The 15,086-nt window shown below is 49.9% G+C and overlaps 1 protein-coding gene across 5 annotated transcripts in view; it reads left to right on the top strand.

Moving 5' to 3' along the window:
* Positions 1–14,285, top strand: part of PC (pyruvate carboxylase) — a 250,421-nt gene extending 236,136 nt beyond the window's left edge. For all 5 annotated transcript variants that reach the window (XM_028710546.2, XM_028710551.2, XM_028710549.2 and 2 more), the window contains 9 exons: positions 2,834–3,055; positions 4,230–4,386; positions 5,010–5,250; positions 5,481–5,730; positions 7,057–7,301; positions 7,865–8,044; positions 9,332–9,580; positions 10,347–10,487; positions 12,704–14,285. In XM_028710546.2, the coding sequence (XP_028566379.2) occupies positions 2,834–3,055; positions 4,230–4,386; positions 5,010–5,250; positions 5,481–5,730; positions 7,057–7,301; positions 7,865–8,044; positions 9,332–9,580; positions 10,347–10,487; positions 12,704–12,952 (1,934 nt within the window). In that variant the 3' untranslated portion in view covers positions 12,953–14,285. The remainder of the gene's footprint in view (positions 1–2,833; positions 3,056–4,229; positions 4,387–5,009; positions 5,251–5,480; positions 5,731–7,056; positions 7,302–7,864; positions 8,045–9,331; positions 9,581–10,346; positions 10,488–12,703) is intronic.
* Positions 14,286–15,086: the final 801 nt, after the last annotated feature.

Below are 15,086 nucleotides of genomic sequence, written 5' to 3'. Positions count from 1 at the left end.
GAGTCAAAACGTTCGACTCACAAGGCATTTGGGAGCTAAGGTATGACTGTAATCACACCCGTAACTATTCCACTTGTGTTTTAAGGGGTGCGTTATCTTGTCTCCAAGTGGTAAGAGACTCCAGGGTTGCCAGCACTGGCCCACAGTTCAATTTCTTTGGAATGAGGCTTTCACCTGGCCTACTTTATAGAATCACCTCTGCGGCCCCAGCTGCTTTTGCCTCTGGCTCTGCCCACCACCTGCATGTGGCCATCAGAAGGCTGTGCAAAAGATCAAGGCTGAAAGAGGTTTCCCTCCTGTGGATTGTGGCTTCACTCAGTTCATTACATTTAACTGAGCAGCTCTCAAGCGCTGGCATCGACCGAGTGGTTATTTCATTCATGGTCAGCAGAGGGAGCTATCGCCATCAATGCAGGGAACTTGCAGGGCAAAGATGGGGAGTGGGGGTGGTTTGGGCTATTTCCCGGGTGTTGTGTGTCTTTGCCTGCTCATTCCTCTAATTTATTCCATGCTGGGGATCACTAGGAGACGAAAATAACAAAATCAAAACGAAAATCGGAAATTAAAGTGTCAATCATAGAATCATAGCATTGTAGAGTTGGAAGGGACCTGAACTTCACCTCCATATCACAACACCATTTTACAAATCTGTGGCCCACCTGTGTTTAGAATATGGTACTCTGTCCAATTCTGGTCACCTCACCTCAAAAAAGTTATTGTAGAGTTGGGAAAGGATCAGAAAATAGCAAGCAGAATGATCAAGGGAGTGGAACAACTCCCCTATCACAGAATCCTAGAGTTGGAAGGGACCACAAGGATTCTCTATTATGGAAGGCTGCAGCATTACTTCTTATTCTAGGAAGGAGGCAAGGAATTGCTGACATGATCAAGGTGTACAAAGTTATACACAGCCTGGAGAAAGTGGACAGGAAAATGTTTTTTTCTCATAGCAGTGGAACTTGTGGGCATCCATGTTAGGAGAATCAGGACAGATAAAGGAAAGGGCTTCTTCATTCTGTACAGAGTTACACTATGGAACTCCCTGCCACAGGAGGCAGCAATGGCCACCAACCTGGATGGCTTTAAAAAGAGGATTGCACAAATTCCCAGAGGAGGAGTGGGCCGTCAAAGGCACAGACACAGTGCTATGCTCTGCCTCCACAGCTGGAGGCCGCAATGCGTCCAAATACCATTTGCCGGAAACCACAGGAGAAAGCTCTTGTCCTGTTCGCGGGTCAGCCACTGTGAGAACAGGATGCTGGACTAGATGGGTCATGGGCCTCATCCAGCAGGGCTTTTCTGATGTTCTTAGATCTATGCCCAGGGCTAGAGGAGAGGCGGCTTTTTCTCCTCCACCTGACTTAACCCACGCAATGCAGGCTGGGTTCCCCTTTTGCTGAAATGCAACGCAAACAACCCCCTGCGAAAATCTGCGGGTGGGAGAGGAAGAGAGAATCTGCTTGTTTCTCGTTAACGCCTGCTAAATATTTGATGGGTCTAATGAGCCGGCGTGGAAATCTTCATAAGTGTGCAGGGTGGCGGGGAGGGAGCGGGGGGGGGGGGGCAGGCAGATATAATAGCCGCCTGATTTACAAGCCTCCCTGCTTTTTTATGATTGATACGTGAGGTTCAGTTTAATTATATTGGATTCCAGCCTTGTATCATTATTACAGCAGTTTATTTTCTTTGTCAGCGGCTAATCCCCAACCTAAGCCAAGCATTAAGAGAATGAAATAAGGCTGTTTAAATCTTATTAAATTTCCCCCGAGCCAATAGTTAAATCCGTGGCGTGTGTATGTGTGTGTCTTAGAGGAGATGCTGCAGACCCCGGAAGAGGTAGCCCTCGCCGCTTCTGTAAGCAGGACGCACACACAGCCCACAGGCCTGTTAGCTAATGGGGCATTGCATAGAGAAGCCTTCCCCAACCTGGTGCCCTTCAGATGTTTCGGATCAAATGTCCCATCAGTCCCAGCCAGCATAGGTAGATCTAACACCAGCAAGAGGCAGTGTGGTGTAGTGGTTAGTGTGTCAAACTGTGGTACTCCTTCCCACAGGAGACAGTGGGGGCCGCCAGCCTGGAAGGCTTTAAAAGAGGATGGGACAAATTCACAGAGGAGGGTAAGGTGGGTCAATAATGCCCACGATGACAGTTGGAGGAAGAAATGCTTCTGAATACCAGTTGCTGGAAGCCGCGGGGGCGGGGGGGAGTTGCTCTCGCACTCGGGTCCTGCTTGTCGGCTTCCAGTTTAGACACCTGGTTGGCCCCTGTGAGAACAGAATCTAGGACTAGATATGCCATTGGTCTAATCCAGCAGTCTCATCTTACGTTCTTTCGTGGAAAGCATTAGAGGCCTTCACAGCCACACTGCAACCACATTTGCTGCCTTGAGTTTCTGTGAGGGAAAAGTAAGTACCGTAAGTGGGGCAGGAGTGTTTTAGCTTCTTCTGCCCTCCCCTCCCAATTAGTGAGGGAGTTTCCTGGAACTGGGGAGGTTTTCAATCTCCAGGAAAATCTCTCTCTCTCTCTCTCTCTCTCTCTCTCTCACACACACACACACACACACACACACACAGAGAGAGAGAGAGAGAGAGAGAGAGAGAGAGAGAGAGAGAGAGAGAGTGTGTCTACACAATTAAAAGGCTTCCCCCCCCAATACCAGTTCAAGATGGCCATGCTGCTGGGACTGATGGGAATTGGAATCCAAACTAAGTGGAGGGCACTGGGTTGGGAAAATCTCTTCCCAACAGTGGCCAGTCGAGCTATTCCCACAAAGTCCTCTGATTCCGTTTTTCCCCTGTGTTCACCCCTCCACTCCCTGTCTTTCCATAACAGGTCAGCCGCCCACCGGTTTCCGAGACGTCCTTCTCCGCGAGGGCCCTTCCGGATTTGCCAAGGCCATTCGCCAACACCGGGGCTTGCTCCTGATGGACACCACCTTCAGGGATGCTCACCAGTCGCTTCTGGCCACCCGAGTCCGCACCCATGACTTGAAGAAGATCTCACCCTTCGTGGCGCACAACTTCAACAACCTCTTTAGCATGGAGAACTGGGGAGGTGAGAGGTCTCCTGGGCCAGCTAGAGGGGGCTGCCAATGGCTGCTGAGCCACAACAGCTGTGCTTCCCCCCAGAGTCAGACACAGGATGGCTCTGAATGCTAGTTGCTGGGAAGCGCAGATAGGGAGAGCTATGCTCTCGCACTCGGGTCCTGCTTGAGGGCTTCCCATTGGGGCATCTGGTTGGCCGCTGTGGGATCAGGATGCCAGACGAGATGGTCCTTTGGCCTGATCCAGCAGCCAGGCTTTTCCTATATTCTTCGGGCGAATGCTACCCTCAGCAGCAGGCAATTCCAGATTGTCTTCGGTTATTTAGTATTAAGGGAGCCACACTCGGCACATGCTCTTCCATCTCTTCTGTTTAAAAAAAATTATTTTTATTGATTTAAACATGAACTTGCACTGCAATAACACACAAGAACAAACAAAAAAACACAAAGCGAAAGAAGAGAACTGAATGAGAACTAAAGTGAAACATGAACACACTCAAATTTGGCTTGTTTCATTTGCATTCCCTGGGAAAAAATGTTATTATGACAAGTGTTGGGGGTAGTAACATTTTGAAAACAATTTATTTTACTTATAAATATCAGGACATCGTCCTCAAGGTCGCATGATATTCTCACATAAAGCTAAGAAATCCAAATTGTGGCATATTTCACAGGAGGCCTTTGAACACTTCATCATTACTACATGAATTTTTACCGCACAGCTGAAAATAAATCTTGATTTGTGTGTCCTCTGGTATGCCTTAATTTTTGAGTTCAGTACATTCTCGTGTCCGTTCTCTTCCTAATTATTACCATTTTGTAGAAGCTGAGCCCTTGAGGCTTTCCAAATGAGCCTGGGGAGGAAGAGGGTTCAAATCTTGAGCCCCCAATTAAAAGCTCCTCCAGACATGGCTACCAGCCACAATGGTTGTGTTCCACCTCCACAGCCAGAGGCATCAATGCTTCCAAATACAATTTACTGGAAACCCCAGGAAGGGAGACTTGCTCGTGTGCCAAGGTTCTGTTTTCTGGCTTCCCACAAGAGGCAACTGGTTGGCCACTGTGAGAATAGGATGTTGGACTGCATGGGCCATTGGCCTGATCCAGCTAGCCCTTCTTATGTTCTTGCAACATTGCACTGATGCTCTCCTCCCTCTGCCTCCTCCTCCTGTCTACCATCCTCAGGTGCCACCTTTGACGTGGCCATGCGCTTCCTCTACGAATGCCCCTGGCGCCGCCTCCAAGAGTTGCGCGAGCTCATCCCCAACATCCCCTTCCAGATGCTGCTGAGAGGGGCCAACGCTGTGGGCTACACCAACTATCCAGACAACTCTGTCTTCAAGTAAGTTCCTTGGGTGAGGATCTGCAGTCCGGCTTCCCAATTATGCAGGATAAACACATTTTCTAAAATTACGTGAGCAGTTTGGGGAGAAAATAGGACTGACTCAGACCATTGGTTCATCTAGTTCAGTATTTCTTACACCAACTGGCAGCATCTCTTTGGGATCACGGGCACGGAGTCTCTCCCAGCCCTACTTGAAGGTGACATCTGGGGTTGAACCCGGGACCTTCTGCATGTGAGGCAAATGCTCTACCATTTGAGCTATGGCCCAATTTGTATTTGTATGCCACTTACATTTCAGCAAATCTCTACTCAGTTTACAATGTGCGTTAAACTAAGTAGCTTAAATACCGATTCTGCCTGGATAGCTCAGTTGGTGGGGCATGAAGCTCTTAATCCCAGGGTCATGAGTTCGAGCCCCACCTTGGGCAAAAGATTCCTGCATTGCAGGGGGTTAGACTAGATGACCCTCTGCAATTCTGCGAATCTATAAGGCAAATGCAAAACATCGCATTCTATAAAATAGGATGTGGGGTCTGTGGGATGGGGGTTGGAATTCCCTCGTGCCCCCCTTGTGCCCCAAGCCCTCTCCCCTCAGCGATCCTGCATGTTCCCTTCCTCAGGTTCTGCCAAGTGGCCAAGGAGAACGGGATGGACATTTTCCGGGTCTTTGACTCCCTCAATTACCTGCCCAACATGCTGCTGGGGATGGAGGCGGCTGGGCAGGCAGGAGGAGTGGTGGAGGCCGCCATCTCCTACACAGGGGATGTGGCTGACCCTAACCGGACCAAGTACAACCTGGACTACTACGTCAACCTGGCCGAGGAGCTGGTCAAAGCTGGCACCCACATCTTGGCCATCAAGGTAAAAGGAGGCCCGCCACTGGTCTGAACTCCACACAGCGGAGGGGCTCATTCCCTTCCCTGTTTTGGTTCCCACTGCATCCACCTTTTTCCATGTGGCTCCTCCCCTCTCACTGACTCCTCCCTTAATGAAGCCCCGCCCTGGCCTTACCCTCCCCCACCTTGCCCTCACACCAAATCCCTCTGCAGTTCCCACCTCGGCCTCCCTGAATGCCTCTCTCTCTTTCTCAGGACATGGCCGGCGTCCTGAAGCCACAGGCCTCCTCCATGCTGGTGTCGGCGCTGCGTGAACACTTCCCCAACATCCCGCTGCACATCCACACACACGACACTTCGGGCGCCGGGGTGGCCTCCATGCTGGCTTGCGCCGCTGCAGGGGCCGACATTGTGGACGTTGCCGTGGACGCCATGTCTGGGATGACCTCCCAGCCGAGCATGGGCGCCATGGTGGCCTGCACCCGCGGGACTGAGCACGACACAGGTGCGGGAAACGGGCACAGGGATGAGGGAGGGGCTTCCAGAGATTAGAGAGGCGGGACTTCCTCTTGAAGGAAGGGAAGCAGAAGACCTTGAAGTTTGCCCCTGGCGCCAGTGCTGTCCCTGGCCGCAGAGGCACCATACATTTAAAGCGCTATGATACCACTGCAAGCCATCATGGCTGTAAATACTGTTACAGCACATTGAAAGCAGCATAAGGTTGGGCATTATCACTGAACTTGTTCTGAAACGTTCCAGAAAAATACATTTTTTCCCCACAAACTTGTTAGGTTAGTTTAGGTGTATTCTTTTACAATAAATTAGCTTAATCATAGTTGCTATAAGCCAAATTTTCTCAATCCATTCAGATGTATTAGGAAATATGCTTCCCCCTATTTTTAGCTATTATAATTTTAGCAGCAGTTATAAGGTTGAACACTGTTTCTTGATCATTTTCTATAATAACCTATTTTAGATGACCAAGCAGAAATATTATTGCTTCCAAAGGGTATATAATATCCTAACCTATCAGAGATATTAGCCTGAATGGTTTTCCAGAATATTTCTATTTGAGAACAATCCCAAAAGATATGTATGTAATCTGCTTTATTTAATTTGCATAGCCTTTTCAATGTGTGGTGTGAATGTGACCCATACTTTGGAAGCTAGCTAAAGGCATGTCTTTTTACTACAGCTTTTGAAAATTCTGATGGTTTACCTTCCTGTTGAGTAACTCTATGCTGCTTCTGGTGTTAGTGAGATGGTTTTGATGTTATTTTAATTATTAAGAATTTGGACACTTCTTCCTAAAACTCCTGATTGTTTTGTAACCAGCTGTGGGACCTTTTGGTGAAGGGTGGGTAATAAGACATATTTAACAAATTGCTACTGCGAGATGTGGCAAAGGCTTCAAAAAGAGCTAGCCCAAAACATTTGATTGCCTGAGGCAAAGAACAAAATGGCGCCCTCCCTCCCTTACACATAAGAGCCAACCAGTTGGCAGTTGTATCTTTCTTCAAGACTGGTGATGGGGCCACACCCTCCACTGCCCCTGAGAGCAACTTAGGAGGTGCAGTGCAGGCACAGTTCTGCCCCCCAGCACCTTGCCATTGATTCCCAACACCTAGCATCTGCCCCCTGAGGTATTCACCTCATCCTGTCTAATGGAAGGGCTGGCCTCCATGGCTTGTAAAAGAGGATTGGACAAATGCATGGAGGAGAAGGCTTTCAGCATCTGCTAATCCCAGTAGCTACTGTTCCCCACCTGGGCTAAAGCAACGAGGCTTCCCATTCCTACCCCACTACATAGAGCTCTCTTCCCCCCACTCAGGCATCCAGATAGAGAAAGTGTTTGACTACAGTGAATACTGGGAGGTGGCGCGGGGCCTCTACGCCTCCTTTGACTGCACGGCCACCATGAAGTCCGGCAACGCGGATGTGTACGAGAACGAGATCCCCGGAGGCCAGTACACCAACCTCCACTTCCAGGCCCACAGCATGGGGCTGGGGAACAAGTTCAAGCAGGTGAAGAAGGCCTACGTCGAGGCCAACAAGCTCCTCGGGGACCTCATCAAGGTAAGTGGCGCCTCGTCCAGGGCCCAACTCCCAGCAGCTTCCCTCCCATCCACAGCAAGGAGAGGAGGAAGGGCGGGCCTTTGGGGCAGCCATGGCACCAAAGAATCTCAGGGTCGTGAATTCAAGCCCCACCTTGGGCCAAAGATTCCTGCATTGCGGGGGGTTGGACTGGATGACCCTCGTGGTCCCTTCCAACTCTGCAGTTCTATGATAAAGATGCCATGGGGGCTTTGTGCTTTGGGGTTGGAGTGACTCCTCCAATTGCAGACTGCAGCATTTGGGACTTTTTAATTTGGAGGAAAGGCGAGTGGAGAAAAAAGTTTGCAAAATTCTTCATGGCGTGGAGAAAGTGGATGGAGAGAAAGGCTTTTTCCTTTTCCTGTGACACTAGAATTTGGCAACATCCACGGTAGATGGATGGATTTATTTATTTATTTGCTTTGTAAAATTTCTATGCCTCTTGACCATAGGGAGAACCAGTGGCTCATCGGCCCTCTCCCAAGAGGGAGCCGTCTTCTCACCTTTTCCCTCTTCTTCCCCCCACCCCTTCCTGCTCCCTGCAGGTGACGCCCTCCTCCAAGATTGTGGGCGACCTGGCACAGTTCATGGTCCAGAACAACCTGACGCGGGAGGAAGTGGAGGCTCAGGCAGATGAGCTCTCCTTCCCGCTCTCGGTGGTGGAGTTTCTGCAGGGCTACATTGGTATCCCCTATGGTGGGTTCCCAGAGCCCTTCCGCTCCAAGGTAAGCACCTTTGGTGTCAGGCGTAGAGAGTTCTCCCCTCCCTTCTGCAACTTCCCAGATAAGAATCAACGAGCAGTTGATAGAGTCATAGTCCTTTTATTACAGCGTCATGTTGCGAGCACAAATACACAGCTCTCCGTAAGGAAGCAGTTGCCTAGTCTAATCATTCTTCCGGCTACTGCAGTATTTTGGGCACCAACAGGAAGTTCCTCCCTCCCTCTGACTCCTTTCTTCTCCGATACGTTCGGATCTCCGAGTCCGAGGAGAGGTCCCCCACACTCTCAAGAGACGTCTCCACTAGCTGCCCCCTCTCTTCTGGTTCTGTTGTCATTATCTCGTAACTGGGTAACTCCCTCCTCAGCTGTTCAGCTCCTGCCTCTCTCTCTGCTTCTGAACATGCTGTGAACAAGGGAGGCGACTCTTCCCTCTCCAGCTCTCCATCGGAGAGAAGCTGGCCTGCCACAGAATGCATTCCCCAGTCCTCATCTTCAGACCATTCCTTGACATTGGGGTTCCATGGATGATAATCATATCAGACATGGGGCTGCCACCCCTACTCATGTTGTTCGCCAACACAGCCTCTTCTTTCTCCCACCACCCCTCTGGTCAATGACCAAAATAAATCAGTTCATAACTCCCACCATTCCCTTTAACCCTCACACAAACCCTCACACAAAGCCCCTCATACCCCTACCATTCTCACAGCTTCTTCAACCGACATTTTCTTCTCGGTTCCCTGCAATGCTGCTTTACTCAAACTTCTGTTGTTGCTTTAGACCACCAATTCCCCCTCTCCCTTTTCTCCATCCTGATTTCATGCAAATCCAGGTTTATGACGCAGCATTGCAAATCCTACACTGTGGTGGTGGTGCATTTTTATGTATTTAGGGAGATAGCCAGGTCAATCATACTCTGAGGAGACGCTTTGAAATCAGCAGAGTTAAGTTACATCAAGTCCACCGAATTCAGAAGGTCTACTCTTGAGTGGGATTAACTGGGTCACACCTCAGGAAAATCCTTCTTAAGCAAGAAGACATTAGAAGATCTTTCTTCATTTCGGCTGGTAACAGCTTCCAGAGGGCTGGAGGCACAACACTAAAAGGCCCATTTCTTACATAAGCAAAGCGCACCTCTGGAACATGCAGTTCTCTCAGCAGTGCCCTGTCTGAGTTTCCAGGTAGGGATCTCTGGGGCAAGGTGATTTCTGGTCCTCAGTTGTTTCCCAGCCCCTGGTCAAGAGTCATCCCATCAGGGACACAAGCTGTTGTCTCCTTTGCACTCCTCCAGGTATTAAAAGACCTGCCCCGCGTCGAGGGCCGCCCGGGAGCCTCACTTCCCCCCATGGACTTTGTGAAGTTGGAGAAGGAGCTGTGTGAACAGCACGAAGAAGAGATCACCCCAGAGGACGTTCTCTCAGCTGCTATGTACCCCAAGGTCTTCAACGAGTTCAAGGATTTCACAGCCAACTTTGGCCCTGTCGAATGCCTCAACACCCGCCTCTTCCTGGAAGGGCCGAAGATTGCGGAAGAGTTTGAGGTGACCCGAAGGGTGGTGGGGCAGAGATTCACACAAGCCCCTTTGCCAAGAGGCAGAGGGAGTGGGGCGCCTCCAACCTGGGTGTAGGTGCTCTTCCCCAGCGATCTGGGGGTGGGGGGGGACCATTTTCAGAAGCTGGCAATGTCTCAATGAGGGACAGTTATTTGCCCCTCCCCACACTAAGGTACCTTTGGGGCAGCAGTACCACGTAGTCAGACTGGACGTCTTTCCTAACCCAGCCTGGAAATGTTATTGCAGAGCAGATGTTTGGTCACCGAGCTAAAGTCGTGTCCTCAAAAACAAAACACTGTTCTAGTCTGCATGTTTCTGCATAAAGGGCTGGTCTTAAATAGGAATCAGCCTGGATAGTTCAGGTGGTTAGAGTGCGGTGCTGATAACGCCAAGGTTGCCGGTTTGATCCCCGTATAGAACAGCTTCATATTCCTGCATTGCAGGGAGTTGGGCTACATGATTCTATGAATCTGTCTCATCAGTCAGACCGTAGGTTCATTTAGCTCAGTATCCTCTTCACAGAAAGGCGCAGGAAACAGCTGCCTACTAAATCTATCTGGCTCAGTGCTGTCTACACTGACTGGCAGCAGCTCTCGGTAGGTTCCCGAAGGTGTCCCCCAGCCTTACCTGGAGATGCCAGGGATTGAACTTGGGACCTTTCTGCATGCAAAGGAGATGCTCTTCCCCTGAGCTTTAGCCTAGCAAGCCCTCCAGGGCAAGAGAACTCAGAGCTCACTGTCTTCCCGACACGTAGGTGGAGCTGGAACGTGGCAAGACCCTCCACATCAAAGCCTTGGCGCTGGGAGACTTAAACCGGGCCGGCCAGAGGGAGGTCTTCTTTGAAATGAATGGGCAACTGCGCTCCATCCTGGTCAAGGACACAAAAGCCATGAAGGTAAGATTACCCTGTGGATTTTGCGTGCTGCAGCAGAAGCTAACTTTAGTTAAATGTATATTATTATTATTGTTGTTGTTGTTGTTGTTGTTGTTATTACCCCGTCCATCTGACTGGGTTGCCCCAGCCATTCTGGGTGGCTTCCAACAAATTATAAAACCATAATCAAACATCAAATGTTATAAACTTCCCTACACAGGGCTGCCTTCAGATGTCTTCTAAAAGTCAGGTAGTTGTTTATTTCCTTGACAACTGACGGGAGGGTGTTCCACGGGCGGGTGCCACTACCGAGAAGGCCCTTGAACCCTTGATTGGAGCACACATTTAGTTGAAAGCTATAAAATAAAACAAGAAAGCTTATGGTTATTGAGAGCCAGTGGTAGTCTAGTAGTTAGAGTTTCAGACTAGAACATGGGAGTGACTGGGGTTCAAATGCCCCCACTCGGCCACAAGACTCACTGGATGACCTTGAAGTCCAGCCACTGATGCCTCTCATCACAATCCACCTCACAGGGTTGGTGTGGGGATTAAAAAATTGAGGGAGAACCAGGCACACTACCTTGAGCTCCTTGGGGAAAACGTGGGGTATGAAGGCATCAAATTAATAGGAAAGAGTTTGGCAGTGGAACAGACTCCCACAAGAGGTGGTACACTCTCCTTCTTGATAGGAAAGAGTTCTATAGTCCTAGCTAACTGTCTAGTTGGAGAACCAAAGAAGCCATGCTTGCCCCCTCGTTCTCAGAAGATAAATCCAAAATGGCCTCGCATCTCAAGGTCAAATGAGACTGGCAGGAGGAAGTTGTTAATAGGATGCAACCTAAAAAGTATCAGTCTAACTTCAAAGGGTAGAATGAGGTCAGCACAGAGTTCAAAGGTATGGGGATAATCTAGAGGTCTCTATCTGTTTAAACGCCATGCTAACCCCTTTTCTGAGTGGCACCCAGACTTCCAACAGGTAATAAATAAGCAGGCTAGCCATGAGCAAATAAGGACCAGGGATAGATAAGTGGGTGGACAAGCTGGCACCAAGATCCAGATCACAGCTTGCAAGATTAGACTTGCAGTTCGGGAAGATGAATCGAGTACCCTTTCGGGTGCGTTTGTTTTGCTCGATTTGGATGCTTCTCTAATCATTAAAATTCATCCATGCCCTCCTGGGAAAAAAAAAATCTTGCAACCAGCAATGCAAATATTAAAAATAACAAGATTCATCAGCACTGAAATGCCAGTAACAATCAGCCTGAGAGGTGGGTAAGTAGGGGGTTGAAAATACAATTCTTACTCACCAGCGGTGATTTAACAAATGACAATACAATGCTGGTATCGCATCCCTTTGGGGCCTGGTCCCTTCTCATCTGATCCAGCACCTTACCCTGCATCCTGTTCCCAACAGAGGGCTCAGCCAGATCCATCCAGGAGATCCCTAAGATCCCTTAAGGAAACAGCTTCAAGCATGACAGGAGAGATACACATGGAGGTTCTCTTGGCTAACCGCTGAAAGCCGACAATAGACTCCCACTCCTCCTCCTCCATGCATCTCTATCTCCAGTTACATTTTTAAGCAATCTATGAGCCAGTCTACATGTCCAGAGGACTGATAGGATGTCAGCTGTATAGGGAGTGTACTGTTTCATATAAGGGGGGTGGCATAGTCCAATGGCTCCTGTGTCAAAAAAACAACAGTTGAAATACCAAATTCTACACACAAAGAAATCAAAAGAGAAGTCTAGGCTATGCCTTCAGTCTAAATCTTTGGCCTTAGTAAGAGCTGAGCTGCTCAGCAGTGGAACAGACTCCCACGAGAAGTGGTGGACTCTCCCTTCCTTGGAAGTTTTTAAGCAGAGGTTGGGTGGCCATCTGTCATATATGCACTGAGGATTCGTGAATATTATTCAACACTATCTAAATTGTTAGTTGCAGATTTTGCTGAGTGGTTTTATTGTACTGAACCTTACTAGAATCTTGTCTATATGCCAATAAAGGTTTGAGAATTGAACACAAAAAGAAGTATGATCTAGTTGAGATGCCTGCATTGCAGGGGGTTGGACTAGATGACCCAGGCTCCCTTCCAACTCCGATTTATACCCTGGGACTACAGCTCCCATCAGCCAGCCTCTACTTGGTGCCCCAGCATCTGGGGCTGATGGGCGTTGTAGTCCAGACTGAGAAAAGCAATCCTGGCATATCATTCCTCTCCTCTCTCCCTTCTACTCCAGGAAATGCATTTCCACCCCAAAGCCCTGAAGGACGTCAAAGGCCAGATTGGGGCCCCCATGCCCGGGAAGGTGATTGACATCAAAGTGCGGGAAGGGGACCCCATCGAGAAGGGGAAGCCCCTCTGCGTCCTGAGCGCCATGAAGATGGAGACGGTGGTCAACTCGCCCTTGACGGGGACCATCAAGAAGATCTACGTCAAGCCAGAGATGAGCTTGGAAGGGGACGACCTGATCTTGGAGATCGAATAGCCAGCCCTCCCCTGCTCCAGAAGCAGAACAACTTGTCCCACTCGCACGCACACGATCACCCACTGAAAACTGCTGTTTCCCCTCCCTCCGTTGTAACCCAAGCCCTTGCAACGAAGCCCCTCCTTCTGTAGAAACTCTTCACCTTCTCCCCACTATCCCTTGCCAGGCCTGTATTCTGAATGCTTCAGATGGGGGGCAAGCGCACAGAAATAAAAGCATGGCAGCAGGGAGGGAGGGAGCGATCACGTGGGTCAGGGAGACACAGCAAGCGCCCGCTGGTTCCAACTTAGGAGGCAGACAAGGAAAAGCCCCCCTTTTTTTGAGGAAGGGGGATTTCAGCTGCTGCCTCCTTTCAAGAAAGTGATGGCAATTTCAGCCCCCTCCACCAAAAGTGGAGCCTTGGAGAAAACAGACCTGAGTGGGGAAGGAGACCCCATCTCCATAGATGCACATGCGCCCTCTGCCCAGACCCCATGGACCAATTTAGCGGGGGGGGGGGCAGGGAGTTGTGCTAGGGATGCCATCGTTTCCTTACCACCTCCCTCTGCTACTGCTGCTGCCCACTGCTGACTTCACTACATGCTTCTCCCCAACCTCGGGGAAAAAATGTTCTGTAGGAGAGATTTCCTTCCTCAGAGCTCCACCCCACCCTCCACACCTCTTAGAATGAACATTTCAGGTCCAGCATTGCCTTATGGTTGGGGAGGAGGGGAGCAGGGTTAGGACCCTCCCTTCCTCTTCCATCACTCACTTCCTTAATCACTCATTACAATTGCCAAAACAGAGACTTCTTCTCAAGCCAAATTGCAGAGCAATGGGGGTGGGAGAAACCTTTTTTTTGGGGGGTGGAGCAGTTCAACTCCCTCCCCCCACATGTGATGTACAAAGCAATCCCAGTCACCAGAATGACCTAGGCCAGCTGCCACCAACATGGTAGCCCTCTGGTTTTTTTGGACTACAAATCCCATTAGCCTCAGCCAGCACGTACTGATGGGAGTTGTAGTCCAAAATGGCCTTGTTGGCCTCAGATGGTGTGTTGTTTACAGGGTTGTTCACCGAGGGCTGGGAGGGGAACCAGGGTGAGGTCCCCTCTTCCTCCTCCTCCTGCCCATGGGTGAGGGAACAAAATGGAATAATGGAGCGCAAATCATTTCGACTCCACACTGAGGAACTGAACTGAGCCGGCCAGCATGTCGGCATCTGAAGAATCATGGGATTTTTTGATGAGACCAGCAGGTGAAACGTGGGATCCACAGAAATTTCACTTGAAAGAAACGAAATCTATATATAAATATCTATATAAATATCTCTATATAAAAGCTCATCAAGACAATCCTGTGAGTGGCGTGTGGATCAAGGGAGGGTCTGTGTGGGTGTGATGGCGTCTCTCTCCCTCAGACAGAAGAAACTGAACGCTGGAAGAAGATAGAGGACCTCTTCACGCCGTGCAGAGCTAAATTGTGGAACTCCCCTCCACAGGAGACAGTGACGGCTCCAAGGCATAATGGCCCTGCTCTACCTCCGCAGTCAGAGGCAATAATGCTTCTGTATACCAATTGCTGGAAGCCACAGGAAGGGGGGGGGGATCTTGGGATCAGGTCCCGCTTGCAGGTTTCCCACATGCATCTTGTTGGCCCCTATGAGAGCAGAAGGCTGGACCAGATGCCTGTTGCCTGACTCTGAACTCTGGTTGCTGCTTAAATGCCCAAACGCTTCTCAACACTTTGCACGCAACCTTTTGCCAGGTCACAGGGTGTGGTCCAGGGGTGACTAATGGCTTTGGGGAGCTCCAGGGGCCGCATTCACATTTTTCAAAACTTTTTGGGGCCGCACAGCAGCAGCTGGTCTGTGCCACCTCCCCTCCACATTCTTCCTATGAATGTTGGGCACACAACTCCCCTCCCTCCCTCCAGCTGATCACCCCCTCCTCAAATGATCAGTCTGGTGATGGGTTAGGAGGGGGGCAATCTGCACCCTCTTGGTGTACTGGGCTGGGGGAGAGACCAAGGGCTCTGCCTATTTTAATCACCAAGATGGAGGGGGGGTCCTTGGGAGGCCAGAAAAGCATGGATTAGCTGGGGTGGGGGCTGATTCAGTTCACCATATCTCATGCCACGTCCCTCTCCCCTTTTAA

Source organism: Podarcis muralis, chromosome 16 (genome assembly GCF_964188315.1).
Source record: "Podarcis muralis chromosome 16, rPodMur119.hap1.1, whole genome shotgun sequence".
Lineage (NCBI taxonomy): Eukaryota > Metazoa > Chordata > Lepidosauria > Squamata > Lacertidae > Podarcis > Podarcis muralis.
This window is presented reverse-complemented; position numbering and strand designations above follow the sequence as displayed.